Source organism: Microcaecilia unicolor, chromosome 9 (genome assembly GCF_901765095.1).
Source record: "Microcaecilia unicolor chromosome 9, aMicUni1.1, whole genome shotgun sequence".
Taxonomy (NCBI): domain Eukaryota; kingdom Metazoa; phylum Chordata; class Amphibia; order Gymnophiona; family Siphonopidae; genus Microcaecilia; species Microcaecilia unicolor.
In genome coordinates this window covers 206,751,428-206,765,466 of record NC_044039.1, presented here as the reverse complement: position 1 = coordinate 206,765,466, position 14,039 = coordinate 206,751,428, and the positions used below count along the sequence as shown (strand labels likewise).

At 46.1% G+C, this 14,039-nt stretch overlaps 1 protein-coding gene across 2 annotated transcripts in view; it reads left to right on the top strand.

The window, feature by feature from the left end:
• Positions 1-14,039, top strand: part of RIN3 (Ras and Rab interactor 3) — a 120,400-nt gene that overhangs the window by 37,385 nt on the left and 68,976 nt on the right. Inside the window, exon 1 of one of the 2 annotated variants that reach the window (XM_030214084.1) lies at positions 2,083-2,178. The exons of the other annotated variant lie outside the window; for it this stretch is intronic. Within the exon in view, the coding sequence (XP_030069944.1) occupies positions 2,171-2,178 (8 nt within the window). The 5' untranslated portion in view covers positions 2,083-2,170. Of the gene's footprint in view, positions 1-2,082; positions 2,179-14,039 lie in introns of those variants that run through there. 2 annotated transcript variants of the gene reach the window in all.

Here is a 14,039-nt window from a genome sequence, read left to right as displayed (position 1 = left end):
TTCCCCAAGCTGACATATGGGGAGGATCGAAAAACATTACCTAAGCCTTAAATGGAACTGGAGAGTGATTGCAAAAGAACCTGGGCGTGGTTCCAGCACTTTATCACCAGATATTTGTGTTACACATATGCTGTTGGCCATAGACATTCCCCTCTCCTCTGGGAGCAGGTGCACTGAAGACATTCAGATATCTGAGCAATGCAGCCACCTCTATAACAGCTGATCAGCACCTGCTCAGAGGGCCCTGGGCAGGCTCCCACAGGCAGCCGGGGCAAGGAAGCAGCAGAAGTGACTGGGCTATAGATACTGAGTACAACCTAAGGTTTTAGAACCTCTATGGACTCGGTCTGGATACATAATGTACTCTAATTTGATTAGCACAAAGCAAGGATTACTTGGAACTATCTCTGTGCTGGAAGTTGAACTCCACAAATCAAATCAGTGCTAGTGAACATGGACTAGGAAATCGTTTCCCCAGGTGCCCCCACCTCACAACGCCAAACCACCTTGAGGCTGCCCTTGCAGACCCCCACCCCACCCCAGTGTTGCCAAGGGTCTCTGGTGTCTTTTGGGAGCAGGAGCTATGCCCCATTCACTCCTGCTCTGATGGCTCTGAGTTCCAGTGTGGCCACTGTGTCCCTAGTGGTAATCACACAGTATTACCCCTGGGTGGGCAGCCTTTCTTTGCTTATTTGGGAGACTGACTCCCAATGGTAGTACCGTGATACTGCTAGGTTTTGTGGCAGCCATGTTGGGGCCATCAGAGCAGGAGCTGTGGGCGGACGGCGGTTTCTGAAGTCATAAGTACATAAGTATTGCCATACTGGGAAAGACCAAAGGTCCATCGAGCCCAGCATCCTGTTTCCAACAGTGGCCAATCCAGGTCACAAATACCTGGCAAGATCCCCAAAAATGTACAAAACATTTTACACTGCTTATCCCAGAAATAGTGCATTTTCCCCAAGTCCATTTAATAACAGTCTATGGACTTTTCCTGTAGGAAGCTGTCCAAACCTTTTTTAAACCCCGCTAAGCTAACCGCCTTTACCACATTCTCTGGCAACGAATTCCAGAGTTTAATTACACGTTGAGTGAAGAAAAATTTCTCCGATTCGTTTTAAATTTACTACATTGTCCACTAAACCACTATCACTTAGACTCCTCAGCATGACAAAGCCAGTTTTTGCTCATTGGCAGTGGGTGGGGTAGAGGGGGCACCAGTGGGCCAGTTGCACAGGGCGTAACTATAGCTTGATAAAGTCCTGCACTAAGGCTCTACCTAGAGCACAACAGAGCGGTCATACCCACCCTGTGTTTTAGACTGTGTTTTAAAAAATATTTTATTTATAAATTATAAATATATTACACCAAGCAGTGTTTGTAAAGTAAGAGAAATGATATTTTAAGAAAACAGCAATATATAGGAATACAGTAATATTGAAGAAATAAAACAATGTATTTTAATAGAATGCTGGTGTAGCTTCGTAGACAACTAAATATTAAGGCTGTAGTTAGGATTCCAGGGAGTTCGATCATCTGTAGGGCGAGAGACCAGGGCTTTAGAGGAGAGAAAGTCAGTTGTGACGGTTCAAAAAAATCCATAATTAACATTATTATATCATGCTAAACACTTACAATGAAATTAAAGATAATATTGAGCCTCTAGTTGTAAAACCCGAGATCTGAGAAATGAAAATTGATGACTTCAAGCCTGGGAAGCTTTTAGCTACATCAGGAAAAACTCATACTTTATTATTACAGTATAAAGCTTGGTTTTAAACAAAATAGCTCTTCAGAATCAAATCTCTATCTGCCATTTATCTAAATGTTGCAACCAAAGTTACCAGTTGCTTCTTTGTCCTTCCTCTTTCTATGAAACTAATAGAAACTTCTATCTAAATTATCAGGGAAAATGTGTTCTCACTAGAACTCTCAATTACCCGCAGATATACCTCTATGAAAACCTAATAAACACCAAACCTCTGATGACGGTGAATGAAGGTTCCCTTTCAGCTAACGACCTCACCGGATTCTTCAAAGAGAATATTCTTAATCTAAGGAGAAACCTTAAACAAGATAACACAAACTTCGAATCTCTAATAGATGAATTTGACCACAACCCAGATGAAACCCCAGCAGACAACATGGACCACCTTCACGCAACCCACAAATGAGACGGTAGCGCAAGCATTAAGGAAATTCTCCTCTGCTTACTGCATGCTAGACACATGCCCTAACTACATACTAAAAGTAGCCCTGCACAGATTCATAGGCCAACTTCTCATCTGAACTATGTGTTTCAAGAAGGCCATTTCCTAAAGACAAAAGTCAATCCCGAAAGACACCAAGAAAAACATAAGTGACACTTCGAAGTACAGGCCAGTCGCATCCACACTTATAACAACTAAAATAACAGAAGGAATAGTGGCCACCCAATTAACCGATTACATTAACACATTTTCCATACTACATGACTCCCAATCAGGCTTCAGACCCCGTCACAGCAGCGAAACAGTATTAATTACACTACTGGCCAACCTCAAACAGGAAATTGCAAATGGAAAAAACATAATTCTTCTACAATTCGACATGTCAAGTGCATTTGACATGGTCGACCATCAAATCCTAAAAAGAATCCTTGATAAAATTGGCATTGGAGGGAAGGTGCTCAACTGGCTACTAGGCTTCTTGACTACAAGATTCTATCGAGTCAAGACAACTTCCTCCCTCTTCTCTCCCAGGGGCATAGCTATGTGGGGCCACGGGGGCCTGGGCCCCTGTAGATTTGGCCCTGGACCCCCCTGCCGATGACCCTCTTGCCCCCCTTCCCTCCGCCAACCCGCCATCACCGTCTGCTACCTTTGCTGGCAGGGGACCCCAACTCCCGCCAGCCGAGGTCCTCTTCTTCCTTCGTTCTATTTCTGAATCTGATGTCCTTGACGTGCAGGACGTCAGACTCAGAAACAGAAGGAAGAAGAGGACCTCGGCTGGCGGGGGTTGGGGTCCCCCACCAGCAAAGATAGGCGACGGCGGGTTGGGGGAGGGGGGATCAAGAGGGTCGTCGGCAGGGGGGGTCAAAGTTGGTGATGGTGGTGGGGGGGTCAGCAATGGCGGGGGGGTCGGCGGCGCTGGGGGGGCTAAAATGTGCCCCCTCACCTCGGGCTCTGGCCCCCCCTCCCACCGAAGTCTGGCTACGCCCCTGTCCTCTCCCCATGGAGAGCGGAATGTGGAGTCCCCCAGGGCTCACCGCTTTCTCCAGTGCTATTCAACTTAATGATGGCCCTCCCCGGCCTGAACACTATCCAAACAAGGCTTCAACCCTCTCATATACGCTGATGACATGTCTATCTACATCCCCTTCCAAAAAGACCTGACCGAAATTGCGTCTAGGATAGCGGATGGCATAAATATAATGAAATCTTGGGTTCAGACTGAACAAAGAAAAAAATACTGCCTGATTCTCACATCACAACACAATACCGAATGCTACCCAAATATCAACGCCATGAGCACATCCCTCCCAATATCTGACAACCTAAAATTCTTAGGAGTTACCATCGACCGCAATCTATCCGTTGACAAGCAAATCTCGACCACAACAAAGAAAATGTTCCAAACCATGTGGAAATTGAAACGCATAAAAAATTACTTCCTGAAAGACGTATTCTGCACACTAGTACAATCCACGGTCCTTGCCCATGCAGATTACTGCAATGGAATCTATAATGGATGCAGGAAACAAGTACTAAAAAAGCTGGAAACAGCACAAAGTACAGTTGCACGTCTAATATTCGGTATGAACCGATTCGAAAGCGCAAGACCCTGCTGTTCAAACTTTACTGGCAAACCATCAAGGCACGTATAACCAGGATTTGCACACTGGCTCACAGGATTATCTTAGGCCTCGCACCGGAATACATGACAAAACTAATAGACCTACCTATGTGCAACGTAATCGAAGGCGCAAGAACCTACCTCACCCTACACATCCCTAGTCCAAGGCCTAAAATACAAACCTGTATACTCAACCATAAGTACATAAGTACATAAGTAGTGCCATACTGGGAAAGACCAAAGGTCCATCTAGCCCAGCATCCTGTCACCGACAGTGGCCAATCCAGGTCAAGGGCACCTGGCACGCTCCCCAAACGTAAAAACATTCCAGACAAGTTATACCTAAAAATGCGGAATTTTTCCAAGTCCATTTAATAGCGGTCTATGGACTTGTCCTTTAGGAATCTATCTAACCCCTTTTTAAACTCCGTCAAGCTAACCGCCCGTACCACGTTCTCCGGCAACGAATTCCAGAGTCTAATTACACGTTGGGTGAAGAAAAATTTTCTCCGATTCGTTTTAAATTTACCACACTGTAGCTTCAACTCATGCCCTCTAGTCCTAGTATTTTTGGATAGCGTGAACAGTCGCTTCACATCCACCCGATCCATTCCACTCATTATTTTATACACTTCTATCATATCTCCCCTCAGCCGTCTCTTCTCCAAGCTGAAAAGCCCTAGCCTTCTCAGCCTCTCTTCATAGGAAAGTCGTCCCATCCCCACTATCATTTTCGTCGCCCTTCGCTGTACCTTTTCCAATTCTACTATATCTTTTTTGAGATATGGAGACCAGTACTGAACACAATACTCCAGGTGCGGTCGCACCATGGAGCGATACAACGGCATTATAACATCCGCACACCTGGACTCCATACCCTTCCTAATAACACCCAACATTCTATTCGCTTTCCTAGCCGCAGCAGCACACTGAGCAGAAGGTTTCAGCGTATCATCGACGACGACACCCAGATCCCTTTCTTGATCCGTAACTCCTAACGTGGAACCTTGCAAGACGTAGCTATAATTCGGGTTCCTCTTACCCACATGCATCACTTTGCACTTGTCAACATTGAACTTCATCTGCCACTTGCACGCCCATTCTCCCCAGTCTCGCAAGGTCCTCCTGTAATCGTTCACATTCCTCCTGCGACTTGACGACCCTGAATAATTTTGTGTCATCGGCGAATTTAATTACCTCACTAGTTATTCCCATCTCTAGGTCATTTATAAATACATTAAAAAGCAACGGACCCAGCACAGACCCCTGCGGGACCCCACTAACTACCCTCCTCCACTGAGAATACTGGCCACGCAATCCTACTCTCTGCTTCCTATCTTTCAACCAGTTCTTAATCCATAATAATAATACCCTACCTCCGATTCACATACATCTGTCCCAAAATTTAGAACACAATACCAAAAATCCTAAAACGTATGACCAATTACATAACTTTCCGAAAACACATGAAAACCCACCTCTTCGGACAATTTTTCTTTGAAAATCATGCACACCACGAAACCCGAGCACTGAATGGAACTGAATGAATGATATGCGCAAATTCCTACCAAAAATGGTGCATGTCAAACTGTATTAAACTGTAAGCCCCATTGAACCAACAACCTGATTGGAAAATGTGGGGTATAAATGCATAAATAAATACAAATAAATATAAATAAAAAAAGGTACATCATAAGCTCTGGGCACTAGAAGTGGTGGTGATAATTTCAAAACTTCTGTCATATAACTGGTTAAATGACAAGCCATTTGGTCGTGGGAGGAGCCAGCATTCCTAGTGCACTGATCCCCCAGACATGCCAAGACACCAACCGGGCACCCTAGGGGGCACTGCAGTGGACTTCACAAATTGCTCCCAGGTGCATAACTCCCTTACCTTGTGTGCTGAGCCCCCCAATCCCCCTCCCACAACTATACACCACTACCATAGCCCTAAGGAGTGAAGGGGTACATTGGGTTTCTGGTGGGTTTTGAAGGGCTCACATTTACCAGCACAAGTGTAACAGGTAGGAGGGGGATGGGCCTGGGTCCGCCTGTTTGAAGTGCACTGCACCCACTAAAACTGCTCCAGGGACCTGCATACTGCTGTCATGGAGCTGGGTATGATATTTCAGGCTGGCATAGAGGCTGGAAAAAAGTTTTACAAATTTATTTTGGGTGGGAGGGAGTTGGTGACCACTGGGGGATTAAGGGTAGGTCATCCCCGATTCCCTTCAGTGGTCATCTGGTCATTTAGGGCACATTTTTGTGGCTTGGTCGTAAGAAAAAAAGGACCAAGTAAAGTCGCCCAAGTGTTCATCAGGAACGCCCTTCTTTTTTCCATTATCGGTCGAGGACGCCCATGTGTTAGACACGTCCAGTCCCGCCTTCGCTACGCCTCTGACACACCCCCGGGAACTTTGGTCGTCCCCGCGACGGAAAGCAGTTGAGGATGCCCAAAATCGGCTTTCGATTATGCCGATTTGGGCGACCCTGTGAGAAGGACGCCCATCTTGCGATTTGTGTCGCAAGATGGGCGTCCTCTTTCGAAAATAAACCTACAGGTCTTTTAGTGTTTGGAGGGGGTGGGGGAATCTGGAAGTCCACTGGACCGCCAGGCCTTGTGTTTAGGGGGGGGGGCAAGGAGAAAATCCCAGACCTGTCAAACCCTGGTCTCCCCCATTCCTCCGAACCTTAACGCCAGCTCTGAGCTGAGATAGGGTTTGCAGTGGGAGCAGCATCCTTGTTTGGCGCGCTGCCTGCTGATCATGAGGGAGGCATGCAGGAGACCCGCATTTGCATGTAATTAGCGGTCAGAGCTGGCGAGCATGTTACACACACTCCCTGGCTTTGATCATCGGGCGGGAGCAAACACGGGCGCTAGTATGGCGCTATCGGCCTCTGGCTCCTGCTTGTTCTTTTGATCATGCGTCTGGTTAAATCTTAGTTACTGATACAGCGCTCCCTGAATAATTCTTTAACATGATAAAGTTCCCTGTCCAGTTTCAGTGTACAAATTGATTCATCATAGCAAATAATTAGACCTTTCAAGCAAGGAAATGAGTTTCCAGCTCTTAATGGCTCGTGAGTGAAAGTGACTCAGAAAAGCCGCTGATTAGCTTTATTACAACCACTGTATGAAGTACTCACTTTCCTACAGCCTGGAGAATGACACAGAGATGAAATTTATCCCCCTCCCTGTGGGTTCCGTCCCCGTCAGCTCCATCCCCTCCCATCCCCGCAGGTTCTGTCCCTTTCCCCGCTCTGTTCTCATCTGCAGAAGCCTCAAACACTTATGGTTTTATATTCAAACTAGTAAAAAAGGCCCATTTCGGTATGAAAGGAAATGGGCGCTAGCAAGGTTTTCCTCCCCCCCCCCTCGCTCTCTCCCTCAGTCCCCCCCAAGTCCCACGGCCCCCTTACCTCCCCTCTGTTTTCCATGGCTTCCTCCCTCCGTCACTCTCCTTCACTCTGTTCTCCCTCCGAGTTGCAGGCCCCCCTCCCTCCCCCTTTCATTCTCCTTCGCTCTGTCCTCCCTCCGAGTGCCAGTCCCCCCCCCTCTAAAATCGCCAACCCCCCTCTCCCCCTCTCTTACCGGGGTCCCGTCGGCAGCATTGAAGAGCGAACGGACTCAGCGTACTGCCTTTCCTTCTCTTCGCTCTGAGCCCTGACTTTGGTCCCGCCCTCATTTCCTGTTTGCGCAAGGGCGGGACCAGAGTCAGAGCGAAGGGAAAGCAGCATACTCGGACGTCAGTATGACGTCAGTGTTATCTACCGCAGGTAGCAGACCACATCCGAGGGAGCCACGGTCCCAGGCAGCGTCAGAATGTTGGAGGTGAGAATTATTATATAGGATCTTTTTATTAAAGTATAAAAAGGAACAATATGCTGTGCAACTGTTGTGTATAAATTGCAAATAGAAAACAATAATAACAATGAACAACTGTAATAAACCCTTCCAGCCCCAACCATAGCTGACTTCTACTACCCCAAGGAATCTTAATTCATCCTGTTAAAATGTCCAGGGTTACAAAATACAACCTGTTCTGTATGCCCTAGTGGGGGAGAAATATGCCCCTACGAACCACTGTTACGATTTTTTAAATTTGTAGATGAATAAGTCAACAATCTCTGATTCATTGTAGCTTTCCTGTCTTCCATAGGGGAATGGTGGTGGTGGGAAGGGTTATTATAGTTGCTCATTATTATTGTTTTCTATTTGTGATTTATAAACAACAGTTGCACAGCATATTGTGCCTCTTTATACTTTAATAAAAGGACAGATATAAAATCATAAGTGTTCGAGGCTTCTGTAGATGAGGACAGAGCCCATGGGGATGGGGCGTGGACAAGGACAGAACCTGCGGGGACGGAGACAGGGCCCACGGGGATGAGCTTTGTCCCTGTGTCATTCTCTACTGCACATGTATCCAAGAACTCTGACCCTCACTGATTAGTGAGAGGGGGAAGGTGGAGGGAGCTTTCCGAACCTTATGCCCCAAAATGGCTTTTGAAATTTGATAGGAATCTTAAGAAAAATAAGGATCTCAATGATCTTATTTAACTGACAATGGAATTATAACCTTTGCCTGTATTTCTGCTTTAAATAAATAGGACTTTAGCCTTTCATTCCCTGCAATTATAGCTGGTTTGAAACTGATATAATGCCAACAAATGTTTTTGGATGATTTCAAAATGCATGAGAAGCTGAACTGAAACTGATGGCAGAGCGCAGTCATTAGGTGGGTGGCTCAGTCAGTGCCTCATGAGGTTTCTTCCAGGCATACAGAATATTTCAGCTTCTAGCGTCACCAGTTCAAATCCAGATGTGGTTAGTACGGAGTGAAATTTGCTGCTCTCTGAAATGAGCTTTGGCAGCTCATGTTAAAAGAGTTGGGGGTTAATATTCAAAGTGATTTAACAGGAAAGAAATGTTGACAAGTGCAAAGTGATGCATGTGGGTAAGAGGAACCCGAATTATAGCTACGACTTGCAAGGTTCCGCGTTAGGAGTTACGGATCAAGAAAGGGATCTGGGTGTCGTCGTCGATGATACACTGAAACCTTCTGCTCAGTGTGCTGCTGCGGCTAGGAAAGCGAATAGAATGTTGGGTGTTATTAGGAAGGGTATGGAGTCCAGGTGTGCGGATGTTATAATGCCGTTGTATCGCTCCATGGTGCGACCGCACCTGGAGTATTGTGTTCAGTACTGGTCTCCGTATCTCAAAAAAGATATAGTAGAATTGGAAAAGGTACAGCGAAGGGCGACGAAAATGATAGTGGGGATGGGACGACTTTCCTATGAAGAGAGGCTGAGAAGGCTAGGGCTTTTCAGCTTGGAGAAGAAACGGCTGAGGGGAGATATGATAGAAGTGTATAAAATAATGAGTGGAATGGATCGGGTGGATGTGAAGCGACTGTTCACGCTATCCAAAAATACTAGGACTAGAGGGCATGAGTTGAAGCTACAGTGTGGTAAATTTAAAACGAATCGGAGAAAATTTTTCTTCACCCAACGTGTAATTAGACTCTGGAATTCGTTGCCGGAGAACGTGGTACGGCGGTTAGCTTGACGGAGTTTAAAAAGGGGTTAGATAGATTCCTAAAGGACAAGTCCATAGACCGCTATTAAATGGACTTGGAAAAATTCCGCATTTTTAGCTATAACTTGTCTGGAATGTTTTTACGTTTGGGGAGCGTGCCAGGTGCCCTTGACCTGGATTGGCCACTGTCGGTGACAGGATGCTGGGCTAGATGGACCTTTGGTCTTTCCCAGTATGGCACTACTTATGTACTTATGTAAATGGCTCCTGGCCAGTTAAATCGCTTGTGCAGGGCACTGAAAATGTCCAGTTAGCACAGCATTTTTCAACCAGTGTGCCGCAGGGTTTGAGGGGCCTTATTAGTAGGGACGGCTTAATTTGTGCCGGAACAGAGTTTCCTCGTCTCTAGTGGTCGGTGCCGGCGAGCAGCGATTCATACAGCCCGCTTACGCCAACCCTGGAGCCTTCTCTCTGATGTAACTTCCTGCTTCTACATAAGTAGGAAGTTACATCAGAGAGAATGCTCCTGGGTTGGCATGAACAGGCAATAGGAATCGCTGCTCGCTGCCTCTGAATGCTGAAGATGAGGTAACTTTTAAAAGGTACATGGGGGGGGGGGGGAGGAGGGTCAAGACAGGCAAAGGAAGATGCCTGTTTGCTGGCTGGAGAGGGAACAGGAGGGAGAGATACTGGATTATTTGTGAGGAGAGAAGGTAAATGCTGGACTATTGGGGGGGGGGGGAAGAAGGTAAATTGCTGGACCATGTGTGTAGATGAGGGGGGTGGAGTAGAAGGTAAACTGCTGGACCATTTGTTGAGGTGTGCCTTGACAGTTTTAGCGCCATGTGAGTGTGCCGTGTGACGAAAAAGTTTGAACATTTTTTGAGTTGGCACCTAATACGAAACCAGCTATTTTGGGGGCATTCCGGGGGTGGAGTCAACACTTGGCCGGTTTAGTAGCCATATTAACACTTAACCAGCCCAAGGTAACTGCATAAAAGTCAGTCCTATCTTTATGTGGTTCGCCTTAGCTGGTTAAGTGCTGAATACGGCAGTTAACCAGCTACGTTTTTTGCCAGCTCCGTATACTTGACATTTAGGACCCTGTTTACTAAGGCACGTTAGCTTTTTTTAACGTGTCTACAATTAACATGCGTGCTAACCGTGTAGGCGCCTATAGGGATATTGTAGGCACATACACAGTTAACACGCATACATGATTAATGCGAGTTAAAAACGCTAACGCACCTATAACGTGGATTAGTAAACAGGGCCCTTAATACTGGAGCCAGAATCTGGCATTGAATTTCTGGGGATAACGGCGCTGGTGGTCAGCAAAATGCTGATCGCCGCTGGCTCATTATTGGGTCTTTGCTGCTTTTGGGCAAGTCACTTAACCCTCCATTGCCCCTGGTACAAAATAAGTACCTGAAAAACCTCAGAAAGGCAGTATATCAAGTCCCATTTCCCTTTCCCTATTTGAGATTGTACATGGAATGTTGCTACTATTGGAGATTCTAGATGGAATGTTGAGATTCTGTTGCTACTATTGAGATTCTACATGGAATGTTGAGATTCTGTTGCTACTATTGGAGATTCTACAGGGAATGTTGCTAGTGGAGGAGTAGCCTAGTGGTTAGTGGAGTGGACTTTGATCCTGGGGAACTGGGTTCAATTCCCATGGCAGCCCCTTGTGACTCTGGGCAAGTCACTTAACCCTCCATTGCCCCTGGTACAAAATAAGTACCTGAATATATGTAAACCGCTTTGAAAGTAGTTGCAAAAACCTCAGAAAAGCAGTATATCAAGTCCCATTTCCCTTTCCCTATTTGAGATTCTAAATGGAATGTTGCTACTATTGAGATTCTGTTGCTACTATTTGAGATTCTACATGGAATGTTGAGATTCTGTTGCTTCTATTGGAGATTCTACATGGAATGTTGCTACTATTGAGATTCTGTTGCTACTATTTGAGATTCTACATGGAATGTTGCTATTCCGCTAGCAGCATTCCATGTAGAAGCCTGCCCTTGCAGATCAGCAACGCGGCCACGCAGGCTTCTGTTTCTGTGAGCCTGACATCCTGCACATACATAGCCTAGTGGTTAGTGCAGTGGACGTTGCAAAAACCTCAGAAAGGCGGTATATCAAATCCCATTTCCCTTCCCTTTCCCTTTTGTGATCTTGGTCTAGCTGGTAAAAAGGTGTCACCCTCAGAGCTGGGCACTGATTGGCACCATAGCAGACTCAGGGGGCTTTTTACAAAGGCCTCACTGGTGTTTTTAGCTCGCAGCGTTTACCGCCAGCTGATTTTTATTGCGAGCTAAAAACGCTAGCACAGCTTTGTAAAAGACCCCTCAGAGACGCTAAAGATTGAACCTGATTTTGGGTGCAGTAAACTGACAGGACAGGGAGGAGAGACTCGCAGTGCTGCTTTCTAGGCTCTGTCTTTCCTGTGGTACCAGAAGGCCCCTTCCTTTTCCATGTTGTCACTCAAGTACTGTTCAAAATGCACCGCATTCACTGGAAAAACTATTAAACGTAATAAAAATCAAGTCCATCTGTGGAAAAAGTTAAATGAGGACTCTTTAATACAGCTCTTAAAAAATGCCAGGGTGCTGCAAATGCCGGATCAGTAAGATTAGGACCTGCTGTGAAAGAGGATTTTTTTTTTTTCTGTGAAAAATGCCTCCTGCTTGAGCTTTCTGACACCTGCAAGAAATTTGAGTATTTTCATGACGTCCCATCTGCTTTTCTTTCACCCAGAGACGACATTCCAAGAGGGTAATTTTGTGGTAGTTTGTCTAACTTTTTTTTTTGTAGCAAGTATGAGCATCAGTTCACAAAGGGAAAATATGTGTATACTTTCCAGTGAAAATTAACCCACTGAAACTACATGCCTGCATTTACACTTTCCAGCTTATTTTCGAAGGAGATCGCCTGCCATCTTTCAACACAAATCGGGAGATGGCCGGCAATCTCCTGAAACCGGCCAAATCGGTATAATTGAAAGCCGATTTTGGGCGTACCCAACTGCTTTCCATCGCCGGGACGGGCAAAGTTCCCGGGGGTGTGTCGGAAGGGTAGCGAAGGCGGGGCAGGGGCATGCTTAAGAGATGGGCGCCCTCGGCCGATAATGGAACAAAGAAGGGCATCCCTGGCGAGAATTTGGTCCACTTTATTTGGTCCCTTTTTTTTCAGGTCCAAGTCCCAAAAAAGTGCCCGAACTGACCAGATGACCACTGGAGGGAATCAGGAATCACCTCCCCTTACTCCCCCAGTGGTCACTAACCCCCTCCCACCCTCAAAAAAACAACTTTAAAAACTTTTTTTGCCAGCCTCTACGCCAGCCTCAAATGTCATACTCAGGTCCATCTCAGCAGTATACAGGTCCCTGGAGCAGTTTTAGTGGGTGCAGTGCACTTCAGGCAGGCGGTCCTAGGCCCATCCCCCTCCCCCTACCTGTTACACTTGTGGTGGAAAATGGGAGCCCACCCGAAACCCACTGTACCCACATGTAGGTGCCCCTCTTCACCCCTTAGGGCTATGGTAGTGGTATATAGTTGTGGGGAGTGGATTTTGGGGGGCTCAGCACCCAAGGTAAGGGAGCTATGCATCTGGGACCAATTTGTGAAGTCCACTGTAGTGCCCCCTAGGGTGGCCGGTTGGTGCCCTGGCATGTGAGGGGGACCAGTACACTACGAATCCTGGCCCCTCCCACGACCAAATGCCTTGGATTTGTTCGTTTTTAAGACGGGCGCCTTCGGTTTCCATTATCGGCGTAAACCGAGGGCGCCCATCTCTAAATCCGGTGATCTCAGCATTTAGGTCGACCATCTTTAATGTTGACCTAAATGTTGAGATTTGGGCGCCCCCAACCATATTATCGAAACGAAAAATGGACGCCCATCTCGTTCGAAAATACGGTCGGCCCCACCCCTTCGCGGCGCCGTCCTTGGAGCTGGGCGCCCTTAGAGATGGGCGTCCCCAGTCAAAAATGCCCCTCTTTGTATGTCACATGCACAACATTTTTGAGAATTTACATACATACTTTTGAAAATAAAAAAAATAGGAATTTCAGCTCAAACTCCCCCCCCCCCCCCCCCAAGGAAAGTCTCTGTTTGTTTTTTTTTTGCAAGACAAAGCATTCGTGCCCCTCCTTCGATTCTAGTGGGTGTATTTATTGGAAGAAATGAAAACCTACATGTGTACTTAGATCGCAGGGTATGCAGGAGGGTGAGTTTGGTGTGTAGGGGGAGGGATGGGGGGATGTTGTGTGTTTCAGGATTGTTTTAGTCATAGGGTCTTATTCTGTAAAGGTTATGCTCCTAAATTTATGCTTCTAAATTAGGAGCATAATCTATTTTGGAACATAGTGTATGCTCCTAATTTAGAAGCCTAAATGTAGGAGCATAACCTTTATAGAATAAGGCTCTAAGTGTGCATTTGTTATTGTTTGTTGGAATTAATAAAAATGTTAAGAAGATATTTTGAACTAAAAGTTTGATGTTAACTCAGTAAGAGCAACAAACAACCCTTCCACTGCAACACACTGTGAAGTAATTTAATTTAACGTGAGTATTCTAACCTGCTTTGCCAACGTAGTTCAAGGCAGATTATAGACTTAAGACAGAATGCTGACCAACACTCACAACATCTCTCATAT